At 43.4% G+C, this 20874-nt stretch overlaps 1 protein-coding gene across 2 annotated transcripts in view; it reads right to left on the bottom strand.

The window, feature by feature from the left end:
- LOC143807690 (G-protein coupled receptor family C group 6 member A-like) overlaps window positions 1-20874 on the bottom strand; it is a 103824-nt gene that overhangs the window by 33038 nt on the left and 49912 nt on the right. For both annotated transcript variants that reach the window (XM_077289521.1, XM_077289520.1), the window contains exon 3: window positions 17756-18613. In XM_077289521.1, the coding sequence (XP_077145636.1) occupies window positions 17756-18613 (858 nt within the window). The remainder of the gene's footprint in view (window positions 1-17755; window positions 18614-20874) is intronic.

Genomic DNA, 20874 nt, shown 5'->3' with positions numbered 1-20874 from the left:
ACCAAGCAACAGTCTTCAGAACAACACTCCAAATGCCTCCTCAAACAACCAATACCTCCAACTCCAGAATCAGGTAGTATGAAACTAACACTGGCATCCCTGATTGCCAGATGTGAGTATATATAGCAGATGGGAGTGACCAACACTGAACAGTTGAGACCATCAGACCAGGAGCACTCAACTGAACTGCTAGCAGAAACCTGCGCTGTTTAATATGATAGTGAAGTCCTTCGTTTCAGTGCAGAGGTATGTGAAATCAGACACCACGGTCTTCTGGCCCCTCTCTATTGTGGTAAACCCAACACACATGTTATTAGTGGATTAAGATGAAAACCCTGATGTGTTTAGCATACAGCACAGGATAAAAGTAATCCTAAAACATTATATAAAATGTTCCCATCAAAAGCTTTAACTCAATCCACATAAAAAGCAAATCCCCACTCAGGTCAGTCATCTGTTAACGGTAATATAAGGGGCTTCTACGTTACTGGTAACACAAAGGCTCTGGAAAAGTGAAGGAAAGCCAAAGAAATCCAGTGAATTTTGTTCTCCCAAATTCAAATGCCAGCTTCTTCTAATTCTCACAATGTGCCTAAACCACATTTAGCATCCACATGTTTGTCAGCACTGTAGCGCTGAGAGCTCGCTAAATTTATAGTGTGCATGTTTCCAGAAGCATGTGTTTCATCAGCCAAGTAAGGTAAACTCACAGTCAGAACCCTCAGAATAGAGACAAAACAGATAGATATAACATTAAATATCTACTGGATTTATTCTAAGTCCCCCCTACATAGAATAAACTAGCACAGTTTAATGTCTTTCTTGTGGCACTAAATGTTGTTTAGCCTTATTTAATCTATTAAACAGTTTTTTGTTTTTTGTTTTTAATTACATGATAAATTAAACATGATAACCAGCCAAGATAAAGCAGACAGCTGTGGGCTTATTTTATCTAAAAATACCAGCACGCAACCACCCCAGAATTTGCATTTCATAGATGCGCCAGTCCTGGCACTTTGCCCCTACTCTTCTCTATTGCCCTAGTTTATGGGTTGATAAGGTAATAGTTTATGGGGTTCTTTATATCTATCTATCTATCTACTGTATCTATCTCTTTATACAAGTTTGTTTTTTGTTTTTTTTTACTAAATGCTTAATTTCACAAACAGTATTTACAATATGTAAAAGATCATGTTAAAAATGCATTGCATATGGATGGCATACGCTATGCATAAGAGGAAAAAAATGTATACTTGGATTCCCCTTGCATTACACATGCAATAAAAAATAGATTTCACTTGGACAACTCTCGGGGCTGAAAATCAGAGCAATTTTTTAATACGATCATGTGACTCCAGTCTAATTAATATAATCAGACTAGATTTCTTGGATGGAGAAAATATGGTCCCTTGAACCCATAATTACATCCCTCCCTTCGGGAGGAGTCTTAGGAGATATTACTAATTCAGCTCTTTATGTCTGATTTACGGTAAATGATTTGCTTGTTGAGGCCACATTCACACATTCAGCTTTTGGCTACTATTTTAGGTCAGTATTTGTAAGCCAAATCCAGGAATGGGTAAAAAATGCACAAGTGTTGCACGTGTATCTATTATACTAACCACATACTGAATGTGCGAACATGGCCTTAAAGTATACAATGTACTGTATGTCTGTACGAGTATACCGTAATTCCGTAATTGTAGTACATGTTTCCCATGTTCTGCTCTGCAGAGTGAGGTTTTGGCACAATCTATTACTCATTGCTGGTACTTTAAGCATGAACAAATGACTAATCATTAATTATGTAGAACATTCAGAAAGGAGGGGAGTGTTTAATTCTTTAAGTAGGTCACTAGGTGTTGATACAGTTCAGTAGAGGATAGAAAGAAGAAGACAGAAAATGCCAGTGAAAAGTATAAGCCACACACTGGGTGTGTGCAAGGAAGGAGAACAGTTTTGGCATGAGTGATTGAGAAGTGGCAGTTTGAATCCAGATACAGTTGGAACATACTTTCTAACCTAGAAAGTGAAGCAAAGAGAAAAGAGAGCTCAGGTGAAGCAGTGAAGAGGTTAATGGCAGGAGCCAAGGAAGCTATAACTGTGGGTTTCTGGGAACCATCAGACAGCAGTAGGCAAAGTTTTATTCCTTATGAGACATGTAGGCCGGACCTGGGACTATTATTAGTGAAGAAATACGGGACTTGCTAGGCCAGTCCCGCACAGAAGTGGGCTGTGGACAGTGAGATGGAAAGGACTAGACACCTATGCTAGGTGTTTGAAATATACCTTGCAAGTAACGTGCAACCACTTGTACCTAACTGCTAAGTCTGAGCCTATGTCCATCATAGAATATGTAGTTACCAAGTCATATACCTGCTACCTTTTGTATATAAGTTTCATCAAGTTTTGCCTGTAAAGGCCAGTTTATTTTTATTGCCTGCACTGAATCCTTCCTTACCTACAGTGCCTAGCGAAAGTATTCGGCCCCCTGGAACTTTTCAACCTTTTCCCGCATATCATGCTTCAAACATAAAGATACCAAATGTAAATTTTTGGTGAAGAATCAACAACAAGTGGAACACAATTGTGAAGTTGAACGAAATTTATTTGTTATTTTGTGGAAATTCAAAAACTGAAAAGTGGGGCGTGCAATATTATTCGGCCCCTTTACTTTCAGTGCAGCAAACTCACTCCAGAAGTTCATTGTGGATCTCTGAATGATCCAATGTTGTCCTAAATGTCTAATGATGATAAATATAATCCACCTTTGTGTAATAAAGTCTCCGTATAAATGCACCTTCTCTGTGATAGACTTAGGGTTCTGTTTGAAGCACAAAGAGCATCCATAGGACTACAATCAGTCGTACACTGCACAAATCTGGCCTTTATGGAAGAGTGGCAAGAAGAAAGCCATTTCTCAAAGATATCCATAAAAAGTATTGTTTAAAGTTCGCACCAAGCCACCTGGGAGACATGCCAAACATGTGGAAGAAGGTGGAAGAAGGTGCTCTGGTCAGATGAAACCAATATCGAACTTTTTGGCAACAATGCCAAACGATATGTTTGGTGTAAAGGCAACACACTTTCAAAAATGGTGGTTGCAGCATCATGGTTTGGGCCTGCTTTTCTTCAGCAGGGACAGGGAAGATGGTTAAAATTGATGGGAAGATGGATGGAGCCAAATACAGGACCATTCTTGAAGAAAAACTGTTGGAGTCTGCAAAAGACCTGAGACTGGGACAGAGATTTGTCTTCCAACAAGACAATGACCCCAAACATCATAAAGCCAAATCTACAATGGAATGGTTCACAAATAAACGTATCCAGGTGTTAGAATGACCAAGTCAAAGTCCAGTCCTCAATCCAATCAAGAATCTGTGGAAAGAGCTGAAAACTGCTGTTTTCAAACGATCTCCCTCAAACCTCACTGAGCTCAAGCTGTTTGCCAAGGAAGAATGGGCAAGAATTTCAGTGTCTCGATGTACAAAACTGATAGAGACATACCCCAAGCAACTTGCAGCTATAATCGCAGCAAAAGGTGGCGCAACAAAGTATTAAGTTAAAGGGGCTGAATAATATTGAATGCCCCACTTTTCAGTTTTTGAATTTCCACAAAAAGTTATAATAACCAATACATTTCGTTCAACTTCACAATTGTGTTCCACTTGTTGTTGATTCTTCACCAAAAATTTACATTTGGTATCTTTATGTTTGAAGCATGATATGTGGGAAAAGGTTGAAAAGTTCCAGGGGGCCAAATACTTTCGCAAGGCACTGTATATTGTGAATCTAGGGTTCCTGTATCCTCAAATAGTGTGCAGCCTAAGAGGGAAAAATCTGCAGAGGTTAACACCACATATACACTCAGTTTCATTGGCGTCTAGGGTCACAGCAAAACACATCAGCCCTTGTGACCCTTATAATTCTACACAACACGTTTACACAACTTCCGAGTACTTGGCTTGCTCCACCCCACTACAGCCAATGCTCAACAGTGTGCTTTATGATGTAAAGCTTGCATGTAGCTTCTCGTCTATGGAAACAAATGCCATGGATCTCCAGGTGCAGTTTTAGTGATTATGCTAATGCTGTTGAAGGCTTTGAACTTAGTTGAGTTGGCAACATGTTTGCAACACACCTGCACTATGCTCATCACATTGCGACAACGCTCTGTAACATTTCATAGTCCGTTGTTTCAAGGCTGAATTGCTGTGGTTCCTAAATGCTTACACTTTTCAATAATACCACACATAGCTCAATTTTAAAGAGGGAAGAGATTTCACAAACTGACTTATTACAATACCACACTTAAAGGTGTTGTTCCCTTTCAACTAAGTTTCCGTTCTGTACTCACCTTCCACACGTCCATTGGCCAGTCTCTGGTGCCTGTCATTGACTGTGGCGCTGACATCACATCAACAGTGCAGCAGTCAATCAGTGAACTTAGCGGATCTGTAAAGGGTGTTATGTGTGCACTTACAGAGCCTCTGCACTCACTGTTTGCCTGCTGTACTGTCAAGGTAATGTGAGTGCTGCAGCTAATGCCAGACACCTAGAGCTTTGGCGGCAACTTGCCAGTGGACCCAGGGATGGAGAGTAGAATGTGTTTTTTTGTTTTATAGCAAATTGCAGCTGGGGTAGAAACTTAATTGAAAGCAAGCAACCCCTTTAAATTTAATGAGCTCTTTAGTATAGTACATTAAATTTTTTGTAGAATTGTTTGTGAGGGAAGACTGCATGGCCAGGGGCTTGGTTTTATATGTCAGTGGCAATGGACTTGAAAAACCTGAATTTCATCTCCATTAGTCCTATTGACTTTAAATGCACCAGTAGTAGGGTTGAGCGACTTTTACTTTTCTGGGGTTGAGTCGGGTTTTGCGAAACCCGACTTTGTCAAAAGTCGAGTCGAGTGAAATCGGCCGATTATCGCGAAAAGTCGGGGATCGACCGAAACATGAAACCCAATGCAAGTCAATGGGGAAGCAAAGTCGACAGTGAGTGGAGGCCAGGAAAACACCTACAGTGCCCATTTTAATGCCAAAAACATCCATTCTTGTTACTGAAGCTTGTCAATATTAATTTACTTTATAATAATAGTTAGGCATTGGAAATTGGGGGTCATTTGGCTAAAGTTGTGGGGGGTAGGGCTGGTTCAAGTTTTTAGTGGGCCCAGGAAACGTGGACTACGTCACGGCGGTGTAGCAGGGAAAGGTGAGTATTTCAACGTTGCAAGTGCTGTGATCATGAGCAAGCACGGGGGGCCCACTCATTCGCATTGGCACTGGCACAGGGCCCCTCACAGTACGGCGGTGTGTTTGCGTGACGGGGGCGCCTCCCACCGGCAGCGACACTTTTGCGTACTATGAGGGGCCCTGTGCCAGTGACGTCACCAACGAGTATGCCCCCCCACCTGATGAAGGAACCTGCACTTTCACCTGCACCTTCCTCTTTGTCCCCGTGTAAGGTGGTATAGTATGCGGGAAGAGGAACCTGACTTTCAGCAGGGTCAGATTCTGGCTGTGTAGAGTGCAAGGGGAATGTAGTTGTCTGGGTCAATGTACCAGCGGACTCATCTAGCAGTGGCTGGGCAATGGGCAGGATGAGGAGGAAACACAGATCTAGGCCCAAATAATAAAGTGGGCTAAATGCAGTTCAAAATTGGTAACAGGACTAAACAGGCGGCATTGCTTTGTTCAGTGGAGGACAATTGTAATGAGAGGCTGGCACAGTGAGTAGGCCCAAATAAGTAACTAGGCTAAATGCAGTTCTAAATTGGTAACAGTAGGAAACAGGCGGCACTGATTTGTTCAGTGGAGGAGAACACCAAGCAGCGGCAGACACCGTTACTAGGCCCAACCAAACTAGTAGGCCAACTGCAGTGTTACATTAACAACTACCTAATGAGAGCCTGACGGTTGAAGCTCAAGAAAACCAAACAGGAGGAAAGCCAGGAGCGGCACACACCGTTAGAAGGCCCCAACCAAACTAGTAGGCCTAATGCAGTGTTATCTAAACAACTACTTATTGAGAGCCAGAAGGTTGAAGCTCAGACAAGGAAACCTGGAGGAGAACACCAAGGAGCGGCAGACACCGTTACTAGGCCCCAACCAAAGTAGTAGGGCAACTGCAGTGTTACATTAACAACTACTTAATGAGAGCCTGAAGGTTGAAGCTCAGACAAGGAAACCTGGAGGAGAACACCAAGGAGGAGGAGAACACCAAGGAGCGGCAGACACCGTTACTAGGCCCCAACCAAAGTAGTAGGGCAACTGCTGTCTTTTATAAACAACTACTTAATGAGAGCCTGAAGGTTGAAGCTCAGACAAGGATACCTGGAGGAGAACACCAAGGAGGAGGAGAACACCAAGGAGCGGCAGACACCGTTACTAGGCCCCAACCAAAGTATTAGGGCAACTGCTGTCTTATATAAACAACTATTTAATGAGAGCCTGAAGGTTGAAGCTCAGACAAGGAAACCTGGAGGAGAACACCAAAGAGCGGCAGACACCGTTACTAGGCCCCAACCAAAGAAGTAGGGCAACTGCAGTGTTACATTAACAACTACTTAATGAGAGCCTGAAGGTTGAAGCTCAGACAAGGAAACCTGGAGGAGAACACCAAGGAGGAGGAGAACACCAAGGAGCGGCAGACACCGTTACTAGGCCCCAACCAAAGTAGTAGGGCAACTGCTGTCTTATATAAACAACTACTTAATGAGAGCCAGAAGGTTGAAGCTCAGACAAGGAAACCTGGAGGAGAACACCAAGGAGTGGCAGACACCGTTACTAGGCCCCAACCAAAGTAGTAGGGCAACTGCAGTGTTACATTAACAACTACTTAATGAGAGCCTGAAGGTTGAAGCTCAGACAAGGAAACCTGGAGGAGAACACCAAGGAGGAGGAGAACACCAAGGAGCGGCAGACACCGTTACTAGGCCCCAACCAAAGTAGTAGGGCAACTGCAGTGTTACATTAACAGCTACTTAATGAGAGCCTGAAGGTTGAAGCTCAGACAAGGAAACCTGGAGGAGAACACCAAGGAGGAGGAGAACACCAAGGAGCGGCAGACACCGTTACTAGGCCCCAACCAAAGTAGTAGGGCAACTGCTGTCTTATATAAACAACTACTTAATGAGAGCCTGAAGGTTGAAGCTCAGACAAGGAAACCTGGAGGAGAACACCAAGGAGGAGGAGAACACCAAGGAGTGGCAGACACCGTTACTAGGCCCCAACCAAAGTATTAGGGCAACTGCTGTCTTATATAAACAACTACTTAATGAGAGCCTGAAGGTTGAAGCTCAGACAAGAAAACCTGGAGGAGAACACCAAGGAGCGGCAGACACCGTTACTAGGCCCCAACCAAAGTAGTAGGGCAACTGCAGTGTTACATTAACAACTACTTAATGAGAGCCTGAAGGTTGAAGCTCAGACAAGGAAACCTGGAGGAGAACACCAAGGAGGAGGAGAACACCAAGGAGCGGCAGACACCGTTACTAGACCCCAACCAAAGTAGTAGGGCAACTGCTGTCTTATATAAACAACTACTTAATGAGAGCCTGAAGGTTGAAGCTCAGACAAGGAAACCTGGAGGAGAACACCAAGGAGCGGCAGACACCGTTACTAGGCCCAACCAAAGTAGTAGGGCAACTGCTGTCTTATATAAACAACTACTTAATGAGAGCCTGAAGGTTGAAGCTCAAACAAGGAAACCTGGAGGAGAACACCAAGGAGCGGCAGACACCGTTACTAGGCCCCAACCAAAGTAGTAGGGCACAACTACTTAATGAGAGTCTGAAGGTTGGAGTTCAGGCAAGGAAACCTGGAGGAGATCACCAAGGAGCGGCAGACACCGTTACTAGGCCCCAACCAAAGTATTAGGGCAACTGCTGTCTTATATAAACAACTACTTAATGAGAGCCTGAAGGTTGAAGCTCAGACAAGGAAACCTGGAGGAGAACACCAAGGAGCGGCAGACACCGTTACTAGGCCCCAACCAAAGTAGTAGGGCAACTGCTGTCTTATACAAACAACTACTTAATGAGAGCCTGAAGGTTGAAGCTCAGACAAGGAAACCTGGAGGAGAACACCAAGGAGCGGCAGACACCGTTACTAGGCCCCAACCAAAGTAGTAGGGCAACTGCAGTGTTACATTAACAACTACTTAATGAGAGCCTGAAGGTTGAAGCTCAGCTTTTTCAGTGGAGGACAGCGTGATTGAGTGGCGCAGACAGACAAAGGTAGTATGTGTTAACTAAAAAAGTTGGCTCTATGCAGTTTTAAATTGGTTACAGGGGTACACAGGCAACATTGGTGTGGTCAGTGGAGGACAATTGGAAGGAGGGACCGCAGACAGACTTCCTAGGCCTAAAATAATAAAATAGGCTCTATGCAGCTTAAATTAGGCTACAGGGGTACACAGGCAGCATTGTTGTGGTCAGCGGAGGACAATTGGAAGGAGGGACCGCAGACAGACTTCCTAGGCCCAAAATAATAAAATAGGCTCTATGCAGCTTCCATTATGTGGCAGGGGTACACAGGCAGCATTGGTGTGGTCAGCGGAGGACAATTGGAAGGAGTGTCTGACACAGTAAGTATTCCCAAAAACTAAATAGATGTTAATGTCTCCCAAAAAAAAACAAAACCCAAAAAAAATAAAAAGGGTGGCATACTTAGGTACAGGGGTGTGCTCCTATGCTGACTTTCACACATTGTAATTTGGCGCAAAGTATTTACTGGTGTAAATGTATGACAGGGCCCCTGACTATTTTAACTAGCATCATACATGTCAACAAATTGTTATTGTCAGTGCCAGGCATTGAAGGATTTCAGCGCATAGACTAAACAGTGGTGGAGCAGTGAGAGATAATTTTGCAAGTGGTAGAGCACTGTTTGACCTGGGGGGGGAAACTCTCTCCTGGCCGGCGGTACAAGCCCAGGGCCCCTCATGTTACAACAGTGTGTCTGACGTTGGGAGCGCGCCACCACCGCCAGAGACACTTCATTGTACTATTAGGGACCCAGTGCCAGTGCCGTCGACCAAAAGTGGGCACACCCACCTCTTCAGACAAACGGCACTCTGACGGGTGCTTGCGCCAAGTGGCGAGACCACGGCCCCATGGGGGTAGTTAGGCCATTTTGGGAGGTGTAAACATGTCGTATGCTGGACAAACAGCAGCTGCAAATTAAGAGATTGGAACAGTCAGTAACACCAGTCCCAAAGCAAGACCTTTTTACAGGAAAGCTAGGTGTCAGCCGGGAAAGGTGGGGCAAAATATTTTGAAATCCATGAGTGGTTCATTTTAATGAAGGTTAGATCATCAACATTTTGGGTAGCCAGACGAGTCCTTTTTTCGGTCAGTATTGAACCAGCAGCATTGAATACTCTTTCTGATAGCACACTAGCAGCAGGGCAAGTGAGATCCTGTAATGCATATTCTGCCAATTCAGGCCAGGTGTCTATTTTAGATGCCCAGTAATCAAAGGGGAATGACCTGTGAGGGAGAACATCGATAATGGAGGAAAAATAGTTAGTAACCATACTGGACAAATGTTGTCTCCTGTCACTTTGAATTGATGCTGCAGTACCTGTCGTGTCTGCAGTCATTGTGAAATCACTCCACAACCTGGTCAGAAAACCCCTCTGTCCAACGCCACTTCTGATTTGTGCACCTCTAACACCTCTGCCCTGTTGCCCCCTGCAGCTCGTGTGAGAACCATCACCGGCGCTGTGTGCTGGGAATGCCTGAATCAAACGGTCTACAAGAGTTGCTTGTTTGGTTGCCAATATTTGTTCAAGGTTCTCATGTGGCATGATATTTTGCAATTTGCCTTTATAGCGAGGATCAAGGAGGCAGGCCAACCAGTAATCGTCATCGGTCATCATTTTTATAATGCGTGGGTCCCTTTTGAGGATACGCAAAGCATAATCCGCCATGTGGGCCAATGTTCCAGTTGTCAAATCAGTGCATATGCTGGGTTGAGGAGCACTTTCGGGCAAATCAACGTCACTTGTCTCCCTCAAAAACCCTGAACCCGGCCTTGCACCGCCAGCAGTTTCTATTGCCCCCTGAGAAGCTTCCTCATCCAAAAAATACTCATCCCCATTATCCTCCTTGTCCTCCTCCTCTTCGCCCGCCACCTCGTCCTGTAGACTTCCCTGAGCAGACAATGGCTGACTGTCATCAAGGCTTTCCTCGTCCTCGGCTGCAGACGCCTGCTCCTTTATGTGTGTCAAACTTTGCATCAGCAGATGCATTAGAGGGATGCTCATGCTTATTACGGCATTGTCTGCACTAACCAGCCGTGTGCATTCCTCAAAACACTGAAGAACTTGACACAGGTCTTGGAGCTTCGACCACTGCACAGCAGACAACTCCATGTCTGCCATCCAACTGCCTGCCCGTGTATGTGTATCCTCCCACAAATACATAAAAGCACGCCTCTGTTCGCACAGTCTATGAAGCATGTGCAGTGTGGAGTTCCACCTTGTTGCAACGTTGATGATTAGGCGATGCTGGGGAAGGTTCAAAGACCGCTGATGGTTCTGCATACGGCTGGAGTGTATGGGCGAACGGCGGATGTGAGAGCAAAGTCTGCGCACTTTCAGCAGCAGGTCGGGTAACCCCGGATAACTCTTCAGGAAGCACTGCACCACCAGGTTTAAGGTGTGAGCCAGGCAAGGAATGTGTTTCAGTTGTGAAAGGGCTATGGCAGCCATAAAATTCCTTCCGTTATCACTCACTACCTTGCCTGCCTCAAGATGCACAGTGACCAGCCATGACTGAGTTTCTTGCTGCAAGAACTCGGACAGAACTTCCGCAGTGTGTCTGTTGTCGCCCAAACACTTCATTGCCAATACAGCCTGCTGACGCTTGCCACTAGCTGTTCCATAATTGGACACCTCGTGTGCAACAGTGGCAGCTGCGGATGGAGTGGACGTGCGACTGCGGTCTGTGGACGAGCTCTCGCTTCTGCTGGAGGACGAGGAGGAGGAGGGGGGACGAACGCCTACAGCCAACTGTTTCCTAGACCGTGGGCTAGGCAGAACTGTCCCAATATTGCTGTCCCCTGTGGACCCTGCATCCACCACATTAACCCAGTGTGCCGTGATGGAGACGTAACACCCCTGGCCATGACTACTGGTCCATGAATCTGTTGTCAGGTGCACCTTTCTACTCACAGATTGCCTGAGCGCATGGACAATGCGGTCTTTTACATGCTGGTGGAGGGCTGGGATGGCTTTTCTCGAAAAGAAGTGTCGACTGGGTAGCTCGTAGCGTGGTACAGCGTAGTCCATCAGGGCTTTGAAAGCTTCGCTTTCAACTAACCGGTAGGGCATCATCTCTAACGAGATTAGTCTAGCAATGTGGGCATTCAAACCCTGTGTACGCGGATGTGAGGATGAGTACTTCCTTTTCCTAACGAGAGTCTCATGTAGGGTGAGCTGGACTGGAGAGCTGCATAGGGTGGAACTAGCAGGGGTGCCGGTGGACATGGGTGACTGAGAGAGGGTTGGTGATGGTATTCTTGCTGTTGCCCTACATACAGTGTTTCCTACCATGAACCTGGTGATTCCCTGACTGCTTTGGCTTTGCGACGAAACCGCCACATTACCTGCAGGTGGTGTGGTAAACGGTGGGCTTACAGTGAGGGAAGGGATGTCGCGTTGCTGACTAGCTTCATTGTGAGAGGGTGCTACAATGTTAAGGGACGTTTGGTAGTTTGTCCAGGCTTGCAAGCGCATGGTGGTTAAATGTCTACGCATGCAACTTGTATTTAGATTTTTAACATTCTGACCTCTGCTGAAGGTCCTTGAGCATTTCTTACAGATGACTTTGCACTGATCATTGGAATCTTGGTTAAAAAAATGCCAGACTGCACTCTTCCTACTATCGGATACCTTTTCAGGCATTGCACACTGAGCTACTTTAACCGGATGGCCACACTGTCCTACAACTGGTTTTGGTTTTGCCACACGTTTTTGGCCAGATACGGGCCTGCCAGATGGAACCTGTTGCGATGTTGATGCCTGCTGCGGCTCCTCCTCCTCCGCTTCAGAGCTACTGCTGCCTGCACCCTGTTCCCCCAATGGCTGCCAATCGGGGTCAACAACTGGGTCATCTATGACCTCCTCTTCTATGTCCTGTGCACCTTCCTCTGGGTCACCGTGTAAGCCGGTGCTATAGCGTTTGTGACGGGGCTCCATAGTCTCATCGGGGTCAGATTCTGGATCAGTACACTGCGAGGGCAATGTTCTGATCTGAGTCAAAGGAACAGCATAATAATCTGGCTGTGGCTGTGCATCTGTGCACTCCATGTCCGATTCATCTTGTAATGGGCATGGCCTGTTAACAATTTCCCTTTCTAACCCAGGCACGGTATGTGTAAAGAGCTCCATGGAGTAACCTGTTGTGTCGCCTGACGCATCCTTCATTGTTGTTCTGGGTGAAGGACACAAGGAAGTGACTTGTTCCTGACCGGGAGCATCCACTGACGATGCGCTGCTTTCAAGTTTCGCACTTTCCGAAGAGGAGGCGAAAGAGCTAGAGGCAGAGGCAGCAATGAAATCCAAAACTTTTTCCTGCTGCTCCGGCTTTAAAAGCGGTTTTCCTACTCCCAGAAGTGGGAGCGTTAGAGGCCTTGTGTAGCCAGACAATGACGCTGGCTCAACAACTCGAGACTTAGGGGCTATATTGCTTTTCCCACGACCACCTGATGCTCCACGACCACCAACACTACCATTATTACCAGCTGGCAATGACCGCCCACGGCCACGACCTCTTCCACCAGACTTCCTCATTCTTGGAAAAATGTAACCAAACCAACAACCGTTATGTGGTCCTGTAAAACCAGGTGGAAGGTGTACGTGAACTTGTTGTGAATTGAAATCTCCCTTTTTTATGTGTGGGGGAATGCAGGGAAAAATCAGGCCCACTGTATTACACTACACTGTTTGATTGGCAGAAAGAGGCTGGCAGATATGACACTAACAGGACTGATGCACGCAGATGCACACACTGGCAATAGAAATGTCCCTCTTTATGTGTGGGAGAATGCAGGGAAAAATCAGGCCCACTGTATTACACTACACTGTTTGATTGGCAGAAAGAGGCTGGCAGATATGACACTAACAGGACTGACGCAGATGCACACACTGGCAATAGAAATGTCCCTTTTTTTATATGGGAGACAAGAAATTTAATCAGGCTTACTATATCACAGTATAGTTTCTGTGGCACAAAATGACTGACAGATACCACAGACAGCACTGGTACATATGCACAGATTTGGCAAGATTATTCTCCCTTTATTTTAATTTTTTTGGGGATATGGGAGACAAGTGATTTAATCAGGCCCACTGTTATACAGTAGATTTTCTGTGGCAGAAAAAGAAAGACAGATGCCACACACAGGACTGGCACTGATGCAGATTTGCCAGTCTTAATCTCCCACTTGTTTTATTTTTTCTGGGAGAATTGTGAAGAAATCAGGCCCACTGTTATACAGTAGGTTTTCTGTGGCAGAAAATGAAAGACAGATGCCACACACAGGACTGGCACTGATGCAGATTTGCCAATCTTAATCTCCCACTTGTTTTATTTTTTCTGGGAGAATTGCGAAGAAATCAGGCCCACTGTTATACAGTAGGTTTTCTGTGGCAGAAAAAGAAAGACAGATGCCACACACAGGACTGGCACTGATGCAGATTTGCCAATCTTAATCTCCCACTTGTTTTATTTTTTCTGGGAGAATTGTGAAGAAATCAGGCCCACTGTTATACAGTAGGTTTTCTGTGGCAGAAAAAGAAAGACAGATGCCACACACAGGACTGGCACTGATGCAGATTTGCCAATCTTAATCTCCCACTTGTTTTATTTTTTCTGGGAAAATTGTAAAGAAATCAGGCCCACTGTTATACAGTAGGTTTTCTGTGGCAGAAAATGAAAGACAGATGCCACAGACAGGACTGGCACTGATGCAGATTTGCCAATCTTAATCTCCCACTTGTTTTATTTTTTCTGGGAGAATTGTGAAGAAATCAGGCCCACTGTTATACAGTAGGTTTTCTGTGGCAGAAAAAGAAAGACAGATGCCACACACAGGACTGGCACTGATGCAGATTTGCCAATCTTAATCTCCCACTTGTTTTATTTTTTCTGGGAAAATTGTAAAGAAATCAGGCCCACTGTTATACAGTAGGTTTTCTGTGGCAGAAAATGAAAGACAGATGCCACAGACAGGACTGGCACTGATGCAGATTTGCCAATCTTAATCTCCCACTTGTTTTATTTTTTCTGGGAGAATTGCGAAGAAATCAGGCCCACTGTTATACAGTAGGTTTTCTGTGGCAGAAAAAGAAAGACAGATGCCACACACAGGACTGGCACTGATGCAGATTTGCCAATCTTAATCTCCCACTTGTTTTATTTTTTCTGGGAGAATTGTGAAGAAATCAGGCCCACTGTTATACAGTAGGTTTTCTGTGGCAGAAAATGAAAGACAGATGCCACAGACAGGACTGGCACTGATGCAGATTTGCCAATCTTAATCTCCCACTTGTTTTATTTTTTCTGGGAGAATTGTGAAGAAATCAGGCCCACTGTTATACAGTAGGTTTTCTGTGGCAGAAAATGAAAGACAAATGCCACAGACAGGACTGGCACTGATGCAGATTTGACAATTTTAATCTGCCCCTTTTTTTTTTTTTCAGGGAGACTAGTGAATAAATCTGGGCCACTGTATTAGAGTATATTTTCTGTGGCAGAGAGTGGCTTGAAGAGATATAACAAAAAAAAGAAACTGTACTACAATTACTATCTCCCTACAGTAATCTCAGAAAAGTATGGCAGGCAGCAATAAAAAGGACTGCTGCACACAAAAGTCAAAAGTGTGGACAAACAAACAAGATAGCTGTGCAGAAAGGAAGGAGCAACAGGATTTGTGCTTTGAAAAAAGCAGTTGGTTTGTACAGATTTTCTTCAAGAATGCTCCTGTATTTGGCTCCATTCATCTTCCCAACAATTTTAACCATCTTCCCTGTCCCTGCTGAAGAAAAGCAGGTCCAAACCATGATGCTGCCACCACCAGTTGACAGTGGTGATGGTGTGTTCAGGGTGATGAGCTGTGTTGCCTTTACGCCAAACATATCATTTGGCATTGTTGCCAAAAAGTTCAATTTTGGTTTCATCTGACCAGAGCACCTTCTTCCACATGTTTAGTGTGTCTCCCAGGTGGCTTGTTGTAAACGTTAAACGACACTTTTATGGATATCTTTGAGAAATGGCTTTCTTCTTGCCACTCTTCCATAAAGGCCAGATTTGTGCAGTGTACGACTAATTGTAGTCCTATGGACAGACTGTCCCACTTCAGCTGTAGATCTCTGCAGTTCATCCAGAGTGATCATGGGCTTCTTGGCTGCATCTCTGATCAGTCTTCTCCTTGTTTGAGATAAAAGTTTAGAGGGATGGCCAGGTCATGGTAGATTTTCAGTGGTATGATACTCCTTTCATTTCAATGTGATCGCTTGCACAGTGTTCCTTGGGATGTTTAAAGTTTTGGAAATCATTTAGTATCCAAATCTGGCTTAAAATTCTCCACAACAGTATCACGGACCTGCCTGTTGTGTTCCTTGGTCTCCATGATGCTCTCTGTGCTTCAAACAGAACCCTGAGACTATCACAGAGCAGGTGCATTTATACGGAGACTAGATTACACACAGGTGAATTATATTTATCATCATTATGCATTTAGGACAACATTGGATCATTCAGAGATCCACAATGAACTTCTGGAGTGAGTTTGCTGCACTGAAAGTAAAGGGGACAAATAATATTGCATGCCCCACTTTTCAGTTTTTGAATTTCCACAAAAATTTAAAATGACCAATAAATTTCGTACAACTTCACAATTGTGTTCCACTTGTTGTTGATTCTTCACCAAAAATTTACATTTGGTATCTCTATGTTTGAAGCATAATATATGGGAAAAGGTTGAAAAGTTCCAGGGAGCCGAATACTTTCGCAAGGAACTGTATAGTGAGAATAACAAGAAACACAGAACATCGTTCTTGTGATTGGTGAGGCTCCCACCACTCATGACCCCAGAATATGGAAACTTATAATTTACCCTAAAGAGCAATGTTTAATGTTAATTCTGGGTAAAGAGTCTGGATAAAGATTGAGTCAATGGTAGATATTAAGTTGTTGTTAAACTTAATTAATTATAATTCAATATCATAGCTTATAGTATGTAAGTTACTCAAGTTAAAGCAATACAATTAGCAATTATTTTTTTTTTGCAAAAAACTTAAAAAATAGAGGGTAGAGACTGGGTTCCCAATTGTAGAAAGGTAGGTATAGCAGTCTGTACTGTTACATACTTAGGCAGTTAACTGGTTCATGCAGCTTTACATGAACACCCGAGCCTTACACTATGGCTGGTCCAAATAACTAAAGCAATTGTTACCATCCACCTCTTGTGTCTCCCCTTTTCCTCATAGATTGTAAGCTTGCGAGCAGCAGGGCCCTCATTCCTCCTGGTATCTGTTTTGAACTGTGATTTCTGTTATGCTGTAATGTCTGTTGTCTGTATAAGTCCCCTCTATAAGTTGTAAAGCGCTGCGGAATATGTTGGCGCTATATAAATAAAATTATTATTATTATTATTATTATTTAAAACTTAACTTTTAATATGCTAGTAAAGCAAGAGGTTAAAAACCAAAACTAGACACACAACACATAACAAAACCTGAATGTTGTAAACCAGGTAATTAGTTCCAGTTACTTTACTAAATATTGCCAATACAGCCAAGGAGGAATTGGTGTAACAAACTACCCCCTTCTTACACATATGCCCAACGAGGGCCTAGGTAGACATACAAATGTGGCTGTATGTAAGCTAAGTGTCAGAATGACAGGTAAGTAATATGCACAATTATATTAGCACATGTAGTTGAGAGTATAGCCATTATTAACTCAGGGAGAGCGAGGTACACCATGTTGTAGTTCCCCACATTCCTGTTCCATGTGGTTGCTCTCTCACGCAAAGCCTCAGATTTCTCCCTTACATGGCCCTTAAAAAAAGGATGCTTGATACGGGCATGAATCTGCTCGGCATCCTGATGGGTCACAAAGGTTGATACCTGACAACCTGGAGAAATCTGAAACCTTGGGTGAGAGAGTTCCATGCATTTCTGTGTATATGATTTCCTAAGAGCAACCACATGGAATGGGAATGTGTGGAACTATACTCACCATTGGCATTATAGGAGCTGCATTTAATAGATAAATGGTGGAACTGTGTTTTTTTGAAAGTATGCGTATCTATCTAAATTCTTTTTAGTTGCATTTAAAATATGGTGCACCTCGCTCTCCCTGGGTTAACAGTGGCTACACTGGCAGCTACCTATGCTAGTGTTATTGTGCATATCACCTATTATTCTGACACATAACTTATATACAGCCACATTTATATATTTACCTGGTTGGGCATATGTGTAATTAGGGGGTAGTTTATTTCCCCAATGCCTCCTTGGCCGTATCGGCAATATTTATTAGACTTTAGTAACTGGAGCTAATTAACTGGTTTATGACATTCAGGTTTTGCTATGTGTTGTGTGTCAAGTTTTGGTTTTTAACCTCTTGTTTTAATAGCATATTAAAAGCTAAGTTTTAAATCTTAATTGAAGCAATATTTAAACAATGTAATATCACTGGATTTCCAAAGTACAATTTATATATAGGTATATACCTTACCTGACTTGGTGAGAAGTCAAATTTTTTTTCACATACTCCGTTAGTGCACAAAACCTTATCAAGAGCATTAGCTATGGCTATAACAGCCAGATGTGTACTGTATGTTTTACTCCATTCAATATTTTTCACCAAGTAGTCATCATTCCCAAAAGACAGATTATCCATTTGGCATGCAAGTGGGGACTTGAGTTCTAGAGAACGGTTAAAAACGCAGTTTTCAGATGATGAATTAATACAGTGGAGATATTGCTTGTATTCCTCTGTACACTCAAATCTTAATTCTCTATATTCTTCAAGAAAATTATTAATGGTTTCATTGCCTGGAGATGGTAAGTGGCTTAGATAGTCTTCAAATCCCAAAATATAGCCCATTTTAAAATTTAGTCCAAGAAAAGTACCAGCCATTTGAATGTTTTCAAGACTCATAACTTCCATTGAATTTGACCAGCTGTCACTGGCAATCCAAATTTTGGAAACATTCTGTTGAATACATACTTTAATAAGTTTGGCAACAATGGGATCTTTTGCAATGACAACCAGAACATTTGTTGTACTACTAAGTATGTCAGTTACGGCACTTTCCAAAGATGCATGCAGATTTGGATGATCTACATAGGATGGCACTGTTCTGGAAAAGGCTGTGCATATTCCTTCTAGTTTAAAAATACTATTTAAAATATCCTGAGCGGATCGTCCATAATCATCGTCACTTGAAATGATTCCAACCCAATTCCATTGAAATGTCTTTATGAGTTCCACAATTGCTCTTGTTTGATGTGTATCACTTGGAATAGTTCGTAAAAATGAAGGGAACCTTATTTTGTCGCTTAAGGTTGCAGCAGATGATGCCGGGCTTATCTGTATGAATTGAAATGACAAATACAAACATGTTTATAACATGAAGCTTGCTGATAAAATTTGGAACACAAGAATATCCACTTTTTTTTAATTAGTTTTACTTAAACTTAGAACATAAGAACAATGTAGAGGAAAATATAAGTTCAGATAATTTCCAAATAAGAACATGTGTACACAAAGTTTTCTAGTGGAATCTGCTTCTAAAAGCTAATTCTCTGTGGAGGGTTTTGCTTTTTGTAACATTTCCTGAGGCAGTTTTAACCCCTTTCTGACATTGGACATAGTATTCCGTCCATGTGACCTGGGTCAATCTGACCGTGGATAGAATATTACGTCATTGCGATCGATTGGTGAACGCTCACAGTGCTAGCGGGAATCTCACTGATCTCACCGCAGCTCAGTCTGGCTGGGAACAGATGCCAGTGACCAGAGGTAACCTCTATAATGTCACCGCCGGTCACTGATGCTGCTTTCCCAGCAGCTCATTTACCAGTATTTCTCAGCCTGGACGGTCGCATCTTGGCACCATCCAGGTTGAAAACTAATTATCCACCAGACATGGATTACGGCGTGGGACAGAAAGACAGACAGGTATGGTATATTGTTGTTTTCTTATTTTAGTTTTATTACACGAGAATGAGGGCTTCGGTGAAATAGACGTTTAGTGAGTATGACTGTTTTTGTTATTTTTAAATACAAAACTAAAACTGTGTTTTGTTTTATTTCTAATAAACGACTTCTTTCGAGCTGTGTCTTTATTTACCATATAACTATAGGATTAGTAATGGATCGATGTCTTATAGACACCTCTCCCTTACTAAGCCGTTGATGTCACCTGACAATACAAAAGTGACATCAACCCTACAAATATGAACCCCACTTGCCAACGCTACAGGGCAAATGGGAAGAGCCGGGCAAAGCGTCAGAATTCGCGCATCTAATAGATGTGCCTTTTCTGGGCAGCTGTGGGCTGCTATTTTTAAGCTGGAAGGTCAATATCCATGGCCTCTTACCAGCCTGAGAATATCAGCCCGGGCTGTGAGCTTTAGCAAGGCTGGTTGTCAAAACTGGGTGGACCCCCACATACTTTTTTAAATTATTTATTTCAATAATTTAAAAAAAACACATCTATTCTTGATAACCAACCTTGTTGAAGCTGGCAGATAATAGTTGCAGCCCCCAGCTGTGAATTTTGTCTGGCTGGTAAAAGAAAATGTAGGGGGACCCACGCCGTTTTTTTCATTTATTTATTTATTTATTTATAGCGCAGGCGGCGGCTGATGAATATCCCCATCAGCCTCTTCTGCTGTCACTGTTATTAGCAGCAGCAGGGGTAGGCTGATGGAAGTAATAGACCCATCAGTCACCGCCTGCTATCTCTTTTATCACTTAAATGTTACTCTCATCGTTCTCCCCTGCTCGCACCGTTCGCCGGCAGAGCAGTGGAGAATTATGAGAGCCATGTTCAGCACCCGACGACAGGGAACAGCACTTACTGTAATGCTTCATCCCCAGCACTGATGCATGTCACATGGATGACATCCATGTGTGTTATGCGTGTGCACATGTGCAGGACGTTTTGTGGCTCATGCTGACATAAAAAAATGGACATGTCAGCATGTTTTGCCCATGTAGACACAGTCCGTGGAAACACACTGACATGTGCACAGACCCATTCACTTCAATAGGCAAATAGCGCTCCGTTCCTGCTGAGTCTCTGTATGGCTAAGTATTACTGTACAGCCATATATGGGGTATTGACACGTTCAGTAGAAATTGTGGGACAAATTTTGGTGCCATTTTTACCCACTTCTTGTGTGAAAATGTAAAATCTTTGGCTAAAACAAAATTTTGGTGGCCAAAATGTAATTATTTTGTCTTCACTGCCCAATGGTATAAAATTCTGTGACGCACCCATGGTGTCAATATCATCACTGCACCCCTAGATTAATTCATTGAGAGGTATAGTTCATAAAATGGGGTCATATATGGGGGGTTCTGCTGTTCTGGCACCTCATGGGCTCTCCCAGTGGGTCATGGCACCTGCAAACCATAGCAGTAAAATCTGGCGCTCCTTGCCTTCTGAGCTTTGCATTGTGCTTCATAAGTAGTATTCCCCTACATATGTTACTGTATATTGCCGTACTCAAGAGAACTTGCACAGCAACTTTTAGAGTCCAATTTCTCCTATCACTCTTGGTAAAATAAAAAACTGGGAGCGAAAAGATCATTTTTGTGGAAAAAATATGATTTTTTATTCT

This window comes from Ranitomeya variabilis, chromosome 2, assembly GCF_051348905.1.
Source record: "Ranitomeya variabilis isolate aRanVar5 chromosome 2, aRanVar5.hap1, whole genome shotgun sequence".
In the NCBI taxonomy this organism is placed as follows: domain Eukaryota; kingdom Metazoa; phylum Chordata; class Amphibia; order Anura; family Dendrobatidae; genus Ranitomeya; species Ranitomeya variabilis.
This window is presented reverse-complemented; position numbering and strand designations above follow the sequence as displayed.